Source organism: Brachycentrus maculatus, unplaced genomic scaffold (assembly GCF_059751285.1).
Source record: "Brachycentrus maculatus isolate JH-2025_06_01 unplaced genomic scaffold, ASM5975128v1 h1tg000478l, whole genome shotgun sequence".
NCBI classification, from domain to species: Eukaryota; Metazoa; Arthropoda; class Insecta; order Trichoptera; family Brachycentridae; genus Brachycentrus; species Brachycentrus maculatus.
In genome coordinates this window covers 229926-246390 of record NW_028281225.1, presented here as the reverse complement: position 1 = coordinate 246390, position 16465 = coordinate 229926, and the positions used below count along the sequence as shown (strand labels likewise).

Sequence of the window (16465 nt, the reverse complement as noted above, 5' to 3'; positions counted from 1 at the left end):
ACGCCTTTCTTAATTTTTATCGATAAAGCTTATTTATTGCCTTGCATTCTTTCCTTATGTTACCATTCCAACATATATCAAACATCGCTTTGCCGCACTAAGAGATTTTGACTGCATTCAATCTACTTTCATCCTTCTTTTGCCAACTCTATGCTTAGGGTTGGCAAAACAAATTAATACATAAACAAATAAGTATACTTTATGCATAGTTTGCATAGCATAATTACGCAGAGAATGCACTGAAATCGGGTCTCCAATCCAGGATAGTGTTGTCTGAGAAAATAAAAATAATGAACTGCATTGAATGGAGTGGAAGTGTAGACTCCTTTCTTCAAACATTCCATGAGCTAGACTAGATTCTTGAGATAAATCGCGTTTATCTGAAGAGTCTAGTACTCTTAATAGAGATTGAAGGACTTCAAACAGAATCGTAAAATAATTTTACGTAAAAAAATACAAAAGTTATTAGAAAATACAGAGCAAAAAAATTTAATTATTCCTATATTGACAAGAGTCCATTGTTTTTACAGAGATTGTCAAAAATATACTTTGTTACTTTAAATCAGCTATTCAATTCAGATTTTGTCATCTCAACAAAGATGAAGAAGAATATGGAAGTCTGGGTATTTACAGGGCTTATGGCTTATTTATAGATCGGTTAAGTGATCACTTTACACACGTGCAACATTCAGCATTCTGCCCATGATTGACATTTTCACTACTAAAATTTTTGAAACCCCTGGATGTATTGATCAATCTTATGACACAGTACATATGAAATTAGAAGTTGGCCATCCACAGTGACGAGGAGCTCAACAAGCTGCTCTCCAAGCTGCGATCATCGCTCAGGGAGACGTCCTGCTCAACACCTTGGCCATTCTCCAGCGCATGAGGATCGGAACGTTGGTCTGTATGTTCCCGATAGTTACCTAAGACAGCGTCGACATAGATTGTTTCACATTCCTATATACAGGACCAACCTGCCGATGGTTATGCCTGTAGGAAGAGCTACCGCTATTTTGAACAATATTATCTGTTCCATGTGTCTGAAGGAGTTTTCCGAAACTGGATTCTTCTACACCTATATCAATAGTTCTTGCATATATTTTATTTTAATGTTTTTTTAATGTACACGATTTAAATTTTTTTTAAATTTGTAATGTGTATATTCATTGAAATAAATTAATTTAATTTAATTGAATTGAGAGGAAGGCGTTACAATTTGTCGGCTAATCTCTCATCTCCCCACCCCAGACTCAGCCCACTCGACGTCCCGACACCGATTGACGACATTTAATTTAATTTTTTTAGTAACTATCATTATCATCACCATCCTATTATTACCCAAGTCATAAGCGTGCGCTTATGCAAGGGTTTGAAGTAATATTTGACAAAAAAGGCGCTAAACAATTTATCCAAATAATTATTATTATCATATCGCTCACTCCTTTCAAGAACGTCAGAAATCAAAAAACTTTATTTTTCAGGAGAACGTTTTTAAAAACGTTTTATCAACTGCTAGGTTTGTTTAACATCAATCCTTGAAATTGTTAATGAGAACATCTTTTGTTAGCACTTGAGTTATGTTTATTTTATTTTAATGACTAGTTTTGGAAGCTACAGACGTTCTTGAAAGGAGTGAGCGATATGAGTTCACAAGAGCCATGTAAGTTGGATTGAAAAAAGGTTTTATTAAGCAGAAACCCTTCTATTTGTATGCGAGATCCGAACCCCGGATTACTTTGACATGCTGAGAACGCATGACAAAATTATTTTATGCTGCTAATAATATGACCGTCCACCTCTGTAGTGTGATGGTTAGTGCGCTTGACTACCATGCTGGAGGTCCCGAGTTCTATTCCCAGGGAGGTCATAATAAATATGGTATATTTAATATCACCCTGGACTGGTGCAAGAAGTGCAGGGCTGATCACCTTGCCTTCATGCAATTAACGATCAAGATAACACTGCGTCGCTACGATGCAATGCCCTATGCACAATTGGGTGCGGATAAAGGTTAAAAATTTATAATAATATGACCACTTAAGAGTTATTTTATACAAACATGTTTAAAAAACGTTTCGCTTTTTCGAAAAACACCTCGAGAGAGAAAACAAAATACTGGGAATAACCTCAAACAGTTTGCAGCGCGATTCGTTTTGTGCTAATTAATGCTATTGCATAATATAATTAGTTTCATTTCTTTGAAATTCACAGCTGGTTAAATTTACGAAAATGTAAATACATTGAAAATGAAACTGTTTTAAAAAAATGAGAAAAATTATGTTTTCAATTAGAGTTTATAATAATAATAATAATAAAACCCTTATCCGCACCCCAATGGTGCATAGGGCACTGTGTCATATTAACGCAGTGTTATCTTAATCGTTTACACATGAAGGAAAGGTGATCAGCCCTCCGCTTCAGGTACCAGTCCATGGTAATATTGAATAAATATTACAGTGAAAAAATCACTTATATTTATTTTACCCCCCTTTGGAATCGAACCCGGGACCTCCAGAACGGTAGCCGAGCGTGCTGACCATTACACTACAGAGGCGGACAAAAAAGGGTTTATAAAATTAATTATTAACGGTTTATGAAAAATTAAATTAAAATAGCCTTTACATTATTTTTAATTATTGATTAATCAAAAAGGAATCGTTAGTGTATAAAATGAAATAACAAAAAAAATTACATGTTTAAATAGTAAAGTAAACATTTCAATACTTTTCTTTGTATAATTTTTAATTGAAGCACTAACTTTGTGATTTTCTATTATATAATTAAAATGTAACTTTGTTTTAAATCACTTAAAATATTTTATTATTACTTAATCATAATTCTATACCGGTTTCGAAGCTAACTGCTTATTTATCAAGACTTATCAAACCTTATTAATTAGTCTTGATAAAGAAGTGGATAGCTTCGAAACCGGTAGATATTATAATTAAGTTATTATAAAATATTTATAGTGATTTTAAAACAATGTTACATTTTAATTATTTTTCTTTGTAATTTTTAATAAAAACACCTGTTTGTTACCACTTGAGTTATATTTATTTTAACGATCAGTTTTGAAAGCTGCAGATTTTTCCATCATCGATTCTGAATACAAACTTATATTAATTTAATTTAGTTTATATTCAGACCCGAAGATGGAAGCATCCGTGGCTTCTAAAACTAGTCGTAAAAATAAATAGTGGTAAAAAACAACTGTTTTCATCTACAATTTCATCATGTCTAACCATTAAATGAATGTCGAAAAAATAAATAAAACTTTTCATAAATTTTTTGAAATTCGTTAAAAACTAATAATGAATGTCACCATTCGTGAAAAACTTTACACCTTGCAATGTTTCAATGATTTTGATAAGTAATAATGACATTTTCTCAAACAAAGGATTACAGTCGATGATCCTAACTGTGACTGGTTAGACAATGGAAGATAAAACTGAAATAAAATAGCATGTGCTGGTTCTATGAGGAAATATTTCCTAGGGGAACTTTCAGGGGGAAATGTGAAAGGCTTTTGTTAGTCCGAGGACGTGAAAGCTTTACTGTAAAATGGGGATACACAGCTTAAAGCTCGTTTGAAGCAAACAATTCTAGAAATGGTGTGAAAAACAGCTTTATGTTCGATTCGTTTTTTTTTATATGATACAGTCCTATAAATATGTCGCGTTATAGTTAGCAAAAAACACAAGCTTTGAGCAATTACTATAGATATCGTGGGTATACTGGCAAAAAACGTTAACTCGAAAATATGCTTGACTTAATGATGCATATTATAAAGTTTTCAACGTTCTATAAACTGGAAAAATACATTAAGTATTATTAAATATCATATACAAGTGGTTTTAAGAGTAAATTCCATTAATTCTTTTAATTTAAAAGCGGGTATTTTATTCAGGTTAAAACCTTTTAATAACAGGGATTTTAAAGTTATATTCACGATAAATATGTATTCATAAGGATTTCGATTTATTAATTCAATGTTTTGTATTGTTTAATATAAAGTTACGGAAAAATAAACAATTATTATAATTTTTTCAATGTAAGTTGTACATGGTAAATAAAACTTTTCTTAAATTATATTGTGACACGTGTTTCGATGCTTTCCGCATCATTTTTGAACACCATATTTAATCATGACATTGTTAGAAAATGATGCAAAATGCATCAAATCACGAGTCACATTAATATATTAAGAAATATCAGTATTTACCAAGTAAAACTATAATTAAAAACAGATAGATATTACCGCTAAGTGACTGCCGAATCAATAAATCAATTATTAGTATTATGATTCTATATTTTCGAACAGGTAGATGATTTTGTATATTTGGGAAGCGTGTTTTCTATGGATAGATAAATTGATAATTATTTGGAAAAAAGAGTGAATTTTGGGAATAGAGAGAATGGTGCACTGAAATCGGCGAAAGCTTCATTGGCAGTGTACAATGAAGTCTAGCAATGTGTAAAAATAAAGCATGGACTTTGATGTAGACTTAATGCAGTTGACATGGGAACTTTCAGTACGTTTAGATATAATTATTAGAGAAAACACTTATTTTTTACCACTTGAGTTTTATTATAGACTACATCTTTCAGAAGTTAAACTTCCATCATTTAGGTCTGTATAATAACTAAAATATAAAATATAAAATTGTTCTATAAATAAGGAGAGGTGAAAGTTAGGGGGAGGGGGTTAGTCAAGGGGTGGAGTTTGAAAACAAAGGAAAAATGGAAAGCAAAGGTGAAGAATTTTGAAACAATATATTTTTTAATAAATTATTATTAGAATTTAGGTTTTTTTGGATTTCTAAATTTTCAAGATAATTCATAATTTGGCCTTCATATGGAACAAGGTGTAACATGTCTTACCACGAAGTTAATGCCGAAACAATAAATAAAATACGTTTAGATATAATGATGTATGATAGATGTTCAAAAGATGATAAAAGGAATGTATAAAATGTTGAGATAAGCATTATCGATAAAATTAAGAAAGGTGACTTGAGATGGTTTGGGCATGTGAAAAAAGAACAGTAAAACAAATTTATGAAGTGAATGTGATTCTACTCGAATGTAATAGAAGCAGAGAGAGACGAAGACCTAGGAAAACTGGGAGAGACCGGAGAAGCGGGATGATGACTAATTAAATAGTTTATTTTATTCACAGAACATATTTGAAACGAACCTTTTACTGTTTTTTAAGCAAAAGACGATGAAAGTCTGAACATTTTAGAAAAAAATATTTGAAAATCAACTGGTAATATCGTAGTTATACAGGAGAAAATGACCAAGTGCATTTTTTACAAAAACGTGATGATTAACTATTTGATATCTTACTAGCTTAATATTGCCCTTAAAACTTCCAATCGATTTTAAACTTGAAAGTATTATACTGACTTGTTAAAAATAACTAACTGCGTCGATGTTTATTTTCTTACCAAGCAAAAGTGACTTAAATGGCCCTCCTGAACATTTTACGTTTTGTTAGTTGGTCACTTTCTCCTGTACGACTACGATATAACAATAGAAGTACATTTTGACATCTCAATAAAGATAAAGATGTATAAAATTTTATTCACGTTTATTCAAAATAGCCCCAAACCCAAAACATCCCCGATACTGCAAGTTCTAGGGAATTTACGGCCTACTGAGATCTACAGCACGTTGAACGAGTCCGTTATGTGTCATTACTCGTCCGCTACACGCCGTTATGGAACGTAACGACGATTGTACTGTCGTTATGCAGTGATTGAGAAAATTTATTTACTTGTTTTCCTTCGGTTCACTTTGGCCCCTTAGATAAAATCGTTTGTACCACAAAGTAAGAAATGGCGTTCCCTTTTTGTTTCTAAGATATGTAACTAAAGATTTTATCAGCTTCAAATTGTAATCCTCGAAATTGGACCATGTTATTTTATTATAATATTTATTAGATGCCTAAGAAAATTGTACTTGCCTATTATGTAGAAGGATTTGTAGCGTATTTTGTTCATATATCTGAAAAAAATATTTCTTGTCCAAATAAATAAATTATTGAAAAATTAATACAGTATTACTTTATGTATTAATTGTTAATTGTTTAAAAAAAACGTTTATATTGTGACAATTGTTTCGCCTAGTTATGGTATTTTCAAACATTGGAAAATGCCATAACTAGGCGAAACAATTGTCACTTTATTAATTTTTGTGTGTTTTTTTTAAAACGATAAAAACAACTTAGTAGACTCAAAAAATAAGTGTTTGATTTAACAATTAATACATAAATTAAAAAAGAATTCCTGAAATTAATCGCCAAATTAATAAATAAGTATTACTTTTCCTGTTTTCCTACTTAAGTTGGTATTATATTCATTCAAACCCTTATCCGCACCCCAATGGTGCATAGGGCACTGCATCATATAAACGCAGTGGTATCTTAATCATTAACATGAAAGAAAGGTGATCAGCCCTCCGCTTCAGATACCAATCCAGGGTAATATTGAATAAATATAAGAGTGAAAAAATCACTTATATTCATTTGACCCCCCCTGGGAATCGAACCCGGGACCTCCAGTACGGTAGCCGAGCGTGCTGACCATTACACTACGGAGGCGGACATACTATTAGGACGTACTATAATATTAGATTAAAATGTAAAAAGTGAAATGTAAAAGGCTTGTATTTAACTACTGAATTGTAAAATACTATGTTTGTACTGTATTTCAAATTTTCAAATCCGAACAGGCCATAGTCCCAATTAGTTCGGATTTTCGGGGTTCTACTATACCATAATCTCGAATTAGTGCATATGAAAATTCTGCAATGAGCTTATAAATGGTTATTCATTATTTATTTATTTATTTATTTAAACTCCACGTACAGAAAATAAATAAGTACATTGGCGGGCTTATTGCTAAAAAGCAATATCTTCCTACCAACCAAAAACAGACTAGTGATATTGATCAGAACGTTTGATACCATATGTAGCTGTTTGCAATCAGAGGGTAGATGATACTTTATTAAAATTAATATAACATTAATTACAAATAGACATTTAAAGTAACATAAATTACAAAAGATGATTATAAGGAGGGCAAAGGAAAAAGGGAGTTTAGGGAAGGGGTAGAGGGAAAAACTAAGGGTGGAGGTTTGATGGACAGTTAGGATTCTAATGATAAATAGTAATGTCTCAGATGTTTCTTAAAAGTTATTAGATAAGGTGCATTTTTAACAAGGAGAGGTAATTCATTCCAAAGTCTCGACCTTTTTTCAAAAGTCATTATGAGCTTTTTCCAAAAGGCTTTCATTGACAGATCACGCTTGAGTCGTGTTGAATTGTCGAATTCATTTGGTTCAGTATTGTTTGAATTTTCATCACTGTAAAACTTACACCGCAACAACGTTTACAAATTGTTCAATTTCAGGATCCGCTGTTTTCGATCAAAATTTTGTTCAGCGATGGCTGCGTCAATAAACAAAATTGCCACATTTGGGATAGGTACTGAGCAATCAGATGAAACTCAAGAACTTCGATTTCATCCACTGTAGTTAAGTCGGTGTAGGGTCAGTGGAATCATCGGTCCGTTTTCTTCAAAAACGCAGTTGCAGCCAACATTTTAAAGATATTATATTCAAAAATTAAATGCCAAAAATGCTGCAACAACTTAAAATTTCATAAGCGTAAACTGTTTACAGTACCGTAACGCCCGACCATATCCGACCCGCTGCCGGATGTAAAGTCATGTGAATATTTCGCGACCATATTTCTCCAGCACGACGCTACTCCGGAACGCGCGCCCCTGTCAAACGTCGGAAGTCGACATTTACTGCCTTTAAAACAGTGTATGGAACTAGGTCCCTTTTAAATTCGCTGGTAAAAGGCTTTACGGCCCACACGATACTATAAAATAAGCCATTCGTTCCCGTTAGTGGGAATAATTCACACCGGAAAGGAAACTTCCTATCCGGCGAATACGTTATCAACAGAAAACAAACTCAATTTTATGTCCACTACTCCAAGTACGGCAAAAGTTTGTTAATTGGAACAGCAATTAAAACAATTTGGCCATATTTGGGAAAATATGGCCAAATATGGATGTATGTATATGTCGCTCACTCCTTTCAACAACGTCATAAATCAAAAAAACTTGATTTTTCAGGAGATCGTTTTTAAAGTTTATGAATATAATAAAATGTATTAAAAATAAATATCAAGCCACTTATTGAACTTTTTACTGCGCAACAGATTTTTTTCGGTAAAACCTGAAGGTTTTTTCTCCATTTGAAAAATAATTACTTTATTTTTAAAAAATAATTAAACAATACCTTTTCTTCAAAATGCAAAAACAACACTTTCTGCCCTGTAGCGGGTAAATATTAAGTTAAAAATATGCCGCTTTTGCTGGGATATACTACATTTTTTGGGCAATCCGAAAACATGCAAGTGAAAATTGACGATTTTTGATATATAACGTTAGTGAAAAGAGAAAGATTATTATCTCTCTCAAGAAAGTTTTTGATCGATGTAAATTGCCAACCCGAGCCGAAACACGAAAAACTATCATATATTTACTGTAACGACACCCTTACAGTGTCTGGATAAATCCAGTGTTAAAACACTTATACATCGAATGCAACACTTGGCATTGAATTTGTAAACTATATCGATATCTAAAAGTCTCTCCCTAAGTATAAATCCATAATAATTGCAATAGGCAGACGCTGTGGCGTAGTTGGGTAGACGCTCGACAGCGAAATTGGCGAAAATCGCGGATTCGATTCTCGCCAATTGCAAAATAAATTCAAGAAAGATTTATTTTCGATTGGTCTGGGTGTTTGTGATGTTTTATTCTCATTTACCTTCCCTATCCTTACTATCCTACCTGCAAAGAAGCTTCTAAAGTAGACGCTTTGCGGGTAATTCATTTAAAAATTAAAAAAATAAAAACATTAAAACAAAAACAAAAATACAATTCTCATAAGTCTAGAAAATGGACTTGTGAATTCTTCGCAGCATTGGGAATTACTGCACTTCGCACATAATTTACTGAATTCGCTGAGTAATATTTCTACCGACTTAGTATTTAATAACTCGGAGATGAGCAGCATTCTATTTCACATTTTCTTCATTCTTAGTTCGAAGTAAAAAGGGGTAGGTAAGTGAACTTACTGTGTATCGTTTATTTCCTTTGTGTGATGTTATTTATCTATTTATTTATTTATTTATTGAACGGCTAAAACCTTTAACGTAAAACATATGTACAGTATCTAATAAAAAAATACACTAATGAATACACTAACAGAGAAACAAAAAGTCTGAAACATAATATAGTTATAATATAACAAATCGCTCACTCCTTTCAAGAACGTCATAAATCAAAAATCGTCAATTTTGAGTTGTGCATGTTTTCGTAATGCCCAAAAAATGTACTATATCCCAGCAAAAGCGGCATATTTTTAACTTAATATTTATTTATTGACTTGGCGTTTAATTTGTAGAACTCCATTTTAATTTATGTATTAATTTTAAATCAAACACAGATTTTTTGAGTCTACTAAGTTGTATTTTATTAACAAAAAACACATAAAAAATTATATTGTGACAATTGTTTCGCCTTGTTAGGGCATTATCAAACGAATGTCTTCGTTTGATAATGCCCTAACAAGGCGAAACAATTGTCACAATATAATTTTTTATGTGTTTTTTGTTAATAAAATACAACTTAGTAGACTCAAAAAATCTGTGTTTGATTTAAAATTAATACATAACTTAATATTTACCCGCTACAGGGCAGAAAGTGTTATTTTTGCATTTTGAAGAAAAGGTATTGTTTAATTATTTTTTTAAATATGCTAAATATTTTTCAAATGGAGAAAAAATATTCAGTTTTTACCTAAAAAGGTCTATTGCACAGTAAAAAGTTAAATAAGTGGCTTGATATTTATTTTTAATACATTGTATTTTATGTTTGAACTTTAAAAACGTTCTCCTGAAAAATCAAGTTTTTTTATTTATGACGTTCTTGAAAGGAGTGAGCGAAATAGTAAGCACTGGTAAATACACGTCTCCTTCACACACTATCAGCGAGCAGCGAGAGTGAAACACAACGTTTAAATTTATCCATTATAACATGGAGAAGAAATGCTGAGAAAGTACAGACTTCAAGGTGGATAACAATATATTAAATAACTCTATACTACCAAAAGCATTGGCATGTTATGTTTTATGTTATATTTTTTTACAAAATTAGCTACAAATATGTCCCGATAAACCTCGATTCCCGAAACCCGTATACATTATATAAGTATGTTTATTTTATAAATGGCAACATAAATATTCCGGTTTTGTTTGATAATATTATCCAGGAGTTCAAAATTATCCAGATTTATTTGATTCAATTATTTGTAAGGCAGATTAATTATTACAATGATATGCATATTGGATTTAATGCATTCTGAATGCGAAGTACATTACCAGGAATTTTCCGAATGCATGAAGTAAATGAAAATTGAAAACTGTAGAAAATTGAGGACAATTAATGAATTGCGCAAACTAATTTCTCACAATAAAATATATGTATCTTATAATTGGATCATGTTTATACACATTTATGTATCGTGACGTGCGTTTGATTCCCAAGCTTTCAAAATAAATTATAATAATAAATGGACATAAATATATCGCTCACTCCTTTCAACAACTATCAAAAAACTAGATTTTTTCGGAAGATCGTTTTTAAAGTTTAAAAATATAATAGAATGTATTTCAAATAAATATCAAGCCACTTATTGAACTTTTTACTGTGCAACAGATCTTTTTAGGTAAAACCTAAAGGTTTTTTCTCCATTTGAAAAATATTTAGTATATTAAAAAAATAATTAAACAATACCTTTTCTTCAAAATGCAAAAACAACACTTTCTGCCCTGTAGAGGTTAAATATTAAGTTAAAAATATGCCTTTTGCTGGGAAATAGTATATTTTCTGGGCATTCCAAAAACATGCACAACTGAAAATTGACGATTTTTGATACATGACGTTGTTGAAAAGAGTGAGCGAAATGTATGTTTATTTGTTTATTTATTTTTCATCCTACATATATTTACAAATTACAATGTACAATAATGCGCCCTCGCCGAGTTTTTCCGTGCCGAGGGCACTTGTTTTATATTATCAATCGAATTATATATTTATTGATCGAATTTAAATTAAGTTTTTCCACGGCTTTTTTATACAGCAAAGGTACAAGAACTCACTTCATGTCAAGCTTTTTACTTAAAAAATATATATTCAAATATTATTTAAATATATTTTACAATACCTATTTATAATTTTGACGAATCCCATAAATACAGATAGTAATTACGTAAGCGCAAACATTGTTTCGTCTAATTGATTTTAAAAATTAAAAAAAATTCTATTCGTGAAAAAGGGTGCCAGAACGCCGTTCCACCGCGTTACATGAAAAAAAAGCCATGTGTTTATCCAATACAATTAGCACTTGTTGTAATATATAAGCTAACGCCTAAACGGTTTAAAATGAATATTATTATGAAATATCCCCCGACTGCTGTTTTTGCCCAGAACTCCCTTACAAATTTATTTAAGGTTTAGTCTAATGTGTTGTTTATTCCATCAGGTATGTACGCATGAAAAACATACCATATTAACACGTTGAACGTCATGTGAGTTAAATTTAACTCATGCAACCTTTTGACCAAACACAGCATGAGTTAAATATAACTCAATCATGGATTGGATTTTACATTCTGTGAATTAAATACGCCTCACGTTTGCCATATAATGTAAATACATTCACTTTCAGTGTGCTCCCCTGGACAAATTATAAAAATTAGCCCAGATTTTTCTTTGAAAACTACTTTTCATTATTAAGTTGTGGCCCTAAAGATAGTTTTTTTTTTCAATTTGGCAGTCAATGTGTTAATTTTTGAGAGAATACTTAAAAATTAATACCTCTGCCTCCACGGTGTAATGGGTAGAAGTCCCAGGTTCGATTCCCAGGGAGGTAAAAATAAATATTGGTGATTTTACACTCAAATATTTACTTCATATTACCCTGGACTGGTCCCTATAGCGCAGTGATCGATCACCTTACCTTCATGTAAGTAACTATCAAGATAACACTGCGTCAAACAATCTAGTGCCCGTTGCACCATTGGGTGAGGATAAGGGTTTAGAAGACTTAAAAATATTTTTTAATATGGCAATGCAAACATATTAATTTTTAAGTAAGTACTTTGAAATTTTATTTACAATGGCAATGATATTTACATTATAATATTTAGTTTGGTAACACTAAATGAAAGTTGTAATAGTAAAATAGATCATAAGTAACTTTTACACAAGAGCTAAAATTGTATACCAAATTTTGCAAAATAATTTCACAACAATATAGTGTTTTGACGTCAGACGTCATAGTTGTGCGTCAGATTTTATTCTTGATAACTTGATCTGTCAAACATTTATACTACATAATAAGCAAAAACTCCGTGTGTTTGTGTGATTCTTGGATAACATTCAGTTTGTTTTCATTTAATTTCTGCGGCTGACGGTGCGTGATCAACTGTCATCTAATAATTTGATGATTAAAGACAGAGGTACCGGAATGGCTCCAAAAAAAGAGGTGAAGAAAAATGTCAGTGATGGAGAAGACTACGGAAGTGATGATTACAGAAAGAAACGAGATCGAAATAACCAGGTAAAACTTGTAAACCATTCTAAATGAAAACTATTTTTTATTGTATATTAAGAACCCTACTAACTGTCATTGTCTTAAATGAAACGTTGCAATGTATTTTTCATCTAGTGATCGTAGCATGTATAAGACTTTTCAGTAATTTTCCAATATGAAGGCTATACGTCCTAGGCGTTTGATACCCAGGAATACTAAATACCCAAACTTCCAACAGAAAATATTAAATCTATATAAATCTGCTTCAGAGTAGATTTTTATTTATTTAATACAGTTTTATTTTTTAAGTACAACATGATACATTTTCTAAACATTTATACATATGGCAAACTTTTAGTTTTAGATTCGCTGTGCCTCTCCAAAAAAGAAACTGAGCTCTTGTGTTTGGAGAGGGACTTACACTCATGGTTTAATGTTATATATAATTAATGGTATAATAGTCTTTTTTAATATATTTTTTCAAGATTTATGTGTAATGGGCATTAATTTTTTTCTTAAGAGTTTTTATATCGAAATATTATTATGGCAATTCAATGTCAATTATAAACTAAAGAACCAACCATCACGCCGCTTCCCCGCAGGGGTAGGCAGAGAGAATAGAGCGCCACACCACTCTATCCTTGCAAACATCTCCTCATACATACCCGCCGATTGTTACGACTCCTAACCTGACCACTTTCAAGTATTTGGCATACCTGATCGTGCCATGTTTTTCTCGGCCTTCCTCTGCTTCTTTTCCCACTAACATTCGCCTCATAAATTTGTTTTACCGTTGTTCCTCACTCATTAGTTCTACATGTCCAAACCATCTCAACACACCTTTCTTAATTTTTATCGATAATGCTTATCTCAGCTTTGCATTCCTTCCTTATTTCACTATTCGCACATCTATCATACATCGTTTTGTCGCACATTCTTCTGAGAGATCGCATTTTGACTGCATTCAGTCTACTGTCAATGTCAATTATAAAATATAATTAAGAATGTTTCAATGTTTTATTTAATATTTCACCAGCTTGTGTAAAGGACAATATTAGTTGGCAATAAATGGCTTAGTTTGCTTATATATTACACTTGTGAAGTTACATTATCATTTTTATATGATTTTTTATTAACACATTGTTGTCAGGCGGTTTTTTCATCAATCCCGACCCTAATTATTATACTAATTAGGGTCGTATACTAATCACAAGTAACCTCAAACCCAATTCCGTTCTATACAATGTTTTTTGGTGTCTCTTGCGCTCAGTAGCGTGCACAGAGAATTAATTAGGATAGGTAGTAAGGTAAGCTAGGTACTACTTACTAGGGTAGAAAGTAGTGGTAGGTAGTAAGAAAAGCTAGGTGCTACCTAAGTAGTTTCTAATAAGGGGCCACACGAGCTTAAGTACTCTCTTATGGTAGAGAAAGTTCAAAAGAAGTTTCTGAGGTATCTCTACATGAGAGAGTACGGCCATTATCCTTGGCTCTACCCGACCGAGTTTCTCCAGGGTATGCTTGGCTACAATAGTTTAGAGACTAGTAGGAATGTGTATTTGATTATGCATTTTTATCGATTGTTGCGCGGTATGATCAATAATCCTGAAATTATCCGGAACATTGGTCTGTATGTTACCTAAGACAGCGTCGACATAGGTTGTTTCACATTCCTATACACAGGACCATCCTGCCGATGGTTATGCCTGTAGAAAGAGCTACCGCTATGTTGAACAATATCTCATTGGATATTGATCTGTTCCATGTGCCTGAAGGAGTTTTCCGAAGCGGGATTTTTCTACACCTTTAGCAATAGTTCTTGCTTATATTTTATTTTAATGTATAGGCTTGAAAAAAATTTGTTTGTTATGTATATGTTAATTGAAAATTTAAATTTAAATTTAATAAGGTAGGGTAGGTACTGGTTGCGCTTTTATATGTCACGCGGGTAAGTTAGGATAGGCACTGCTTTTTTGCCTATATGGAATGCACGCCCCTGCTCACGCTCTACCAGAAATAAGCAAATAGAATACTTATAAGTGTCTCCCGCTCTACCAACAGTACCTAAAAAGAAACTTTTAAATGTTTCCCGCAAACAATGTGTTAAACTCTTCTTATTTCTATTCTCCCCTTATTACAGGCAGTCAAGAGGAGCCGGTTCAAGTCCAAGCAGAAGACTATGGAGACACTCGGCAGAATCAACAAGCTGAAAAATGAAAATGAAGCTCTGGAAGACAAGGTCAAGACGTTAACTAAAGAGTTGACATTTTTGAAAGAATTATTTTTGGCTCAAGCTGCTAACGCCCCCAACGGCAAACTGGAGGCTGCCAATTTGGAGAAACTTCTTGCTGATGAACCAGAAGAAAAACCCAAAAGGAAATAGACCTTATTCTCTCGTACACATTTTTAAAAAATAAGTACAAAAAAATCTCTAGTGTGGAATTTAATTAGGTAATTAGACAAAAGGATTTATTTTTTTAAGTATACATTTTTTAGAAATTTCAGAAGGCCCTCATTCATGCTTATTTGCAGGGCTTTTTTTTAAATAAAAAAGTTCCAGGAACTCAGTTTATGTCAAGCTTTTTACTAAAAAAAATATATACAAATATCATTTAAATATTCATTTCAATACCATGTTATCATTTTGATAAATATATAATTATTAATTATAATTACGTAAGCACAAACATTGTTTTGTCTAATTGATTTTGGAAATTAAAAAAGTATATATATATCCATGAAAAAAGGTGCCTGAACACCGATCCACCGTGTTACATGGGGAAAAAAGCCCTGCTTATTTATATTTGAGGGAAGCATTATATGGATTTTAGCATTTTTATGATAATGTTAATAAATAAAAATATGTAGATGAAATAAAATGTTTTTCTTTATTCCAATATGACAAAAGAGTGCAATGAACACGAATAATGTTACAATTTACTGAACCATTCCTAATAATATTATAAATAAACACATTTTTTATGCGTGAATAAAAATCTTTAAAACGCTTTGGGTACAGTAGTTCTCTGTTGCATTGTTTGCAAACGTAACCAGTTGTCGTTCTACAGCAATGAATAATATATGTATATTAATAGGGTCTCTTCACAAGGTTTTACTGTAGAAACAATGTTTAAAATATGGTGAATATCTGAGTGACTTTATACATCTGTGTGTGTCCACCGCCTATGTGAATAATATAGTGTTCTTTATATGGCTTCCATAACTGTCTATCATATTTCTAACATTATTTTCTTTCACTTTTGTACAAATATTTCTGTGGTTTCTAAAGAAGTTATATAAGGTCATATGTATCATCCCTGACACTTTTATATTGCTTATCTTTATTCAAATGATTGTTATTATGCCTTTTGTGATCCCAGATTTTAAAGATCTTCTTCATTACTATTTGCTGAAACTCAAATCACATTTTAAAGGAAGTCAAAACTATTAAATATATATTTTTTTATACTAAAAACTACCCCTTGCTTGATTAGTTTTATGTATTACGCAACATCACTTTGTGTATACTAGTTAAAATACTATACACAGACAAAATGTTTATTAAATATAGAATTACTGACATTAATATGTGATATGGTTAATTGCCATTTCAAATTGTTTGAATTTGATAAATTTAAATTTACCAGGGTAGCAAAAAAGATGCTCTAGGAAACTTCAAAAAAATATTTTATTTTTTGAGTATAAATGTAAAATTTTTCAGTTGTTCAACTTCTTCAAAAGAAGTCATTTTCGAATTCACTTTTTGGATTCAATCGTTAAA

At 31.7% G+C, this 16465-nt stretch overlaps 1 protein-coding gene across 1 annotated transcript; it reads left to right on the top strand.

Moving 5' to 3' along the window:
- Window positions 1–12460: 12460 nt before the first annotated feature.
- Window positions 12461–15199, top strand: LOC148302105 (CCAAT/enhancer-binding protein gamma-like). Its single transcript, XM_088272167.1, has 2 exons — window positions 12461–12714; window positions 14825–15199. The coding sequence occupies exons 1-2, from the start codon at window positions 12598–12600 to the stop codon at window positions 15065–15067; spliced, it is 360 nt and encodes a 119-aa protein (XP_088128293.1). The 5' UTR covers window positions 12461–12597; the 3' UTR covers window positions 15068–15199.
- The last annotated feature ends 1266 nt before the right edge of the window (window positions 15200–16465 follow it).

Bases quoted from the DNA above. Each gene is read 5' to 3' on its own strand.
- LOC148302105 (XM_088272167.1), top strand. From the start codon at position 12,598: ATGATTAAAGACAGAGGTACCGGAATGGCTCCAAAAAAAGAGGTGAAG. The intron at 12,715-14,824 runs GTAAAACTTGTA...CCCTTATTACAG, and splicing joins AACGAGATCGAAATAACCAG to GCAGTCAAGAGGAGCCGGTT.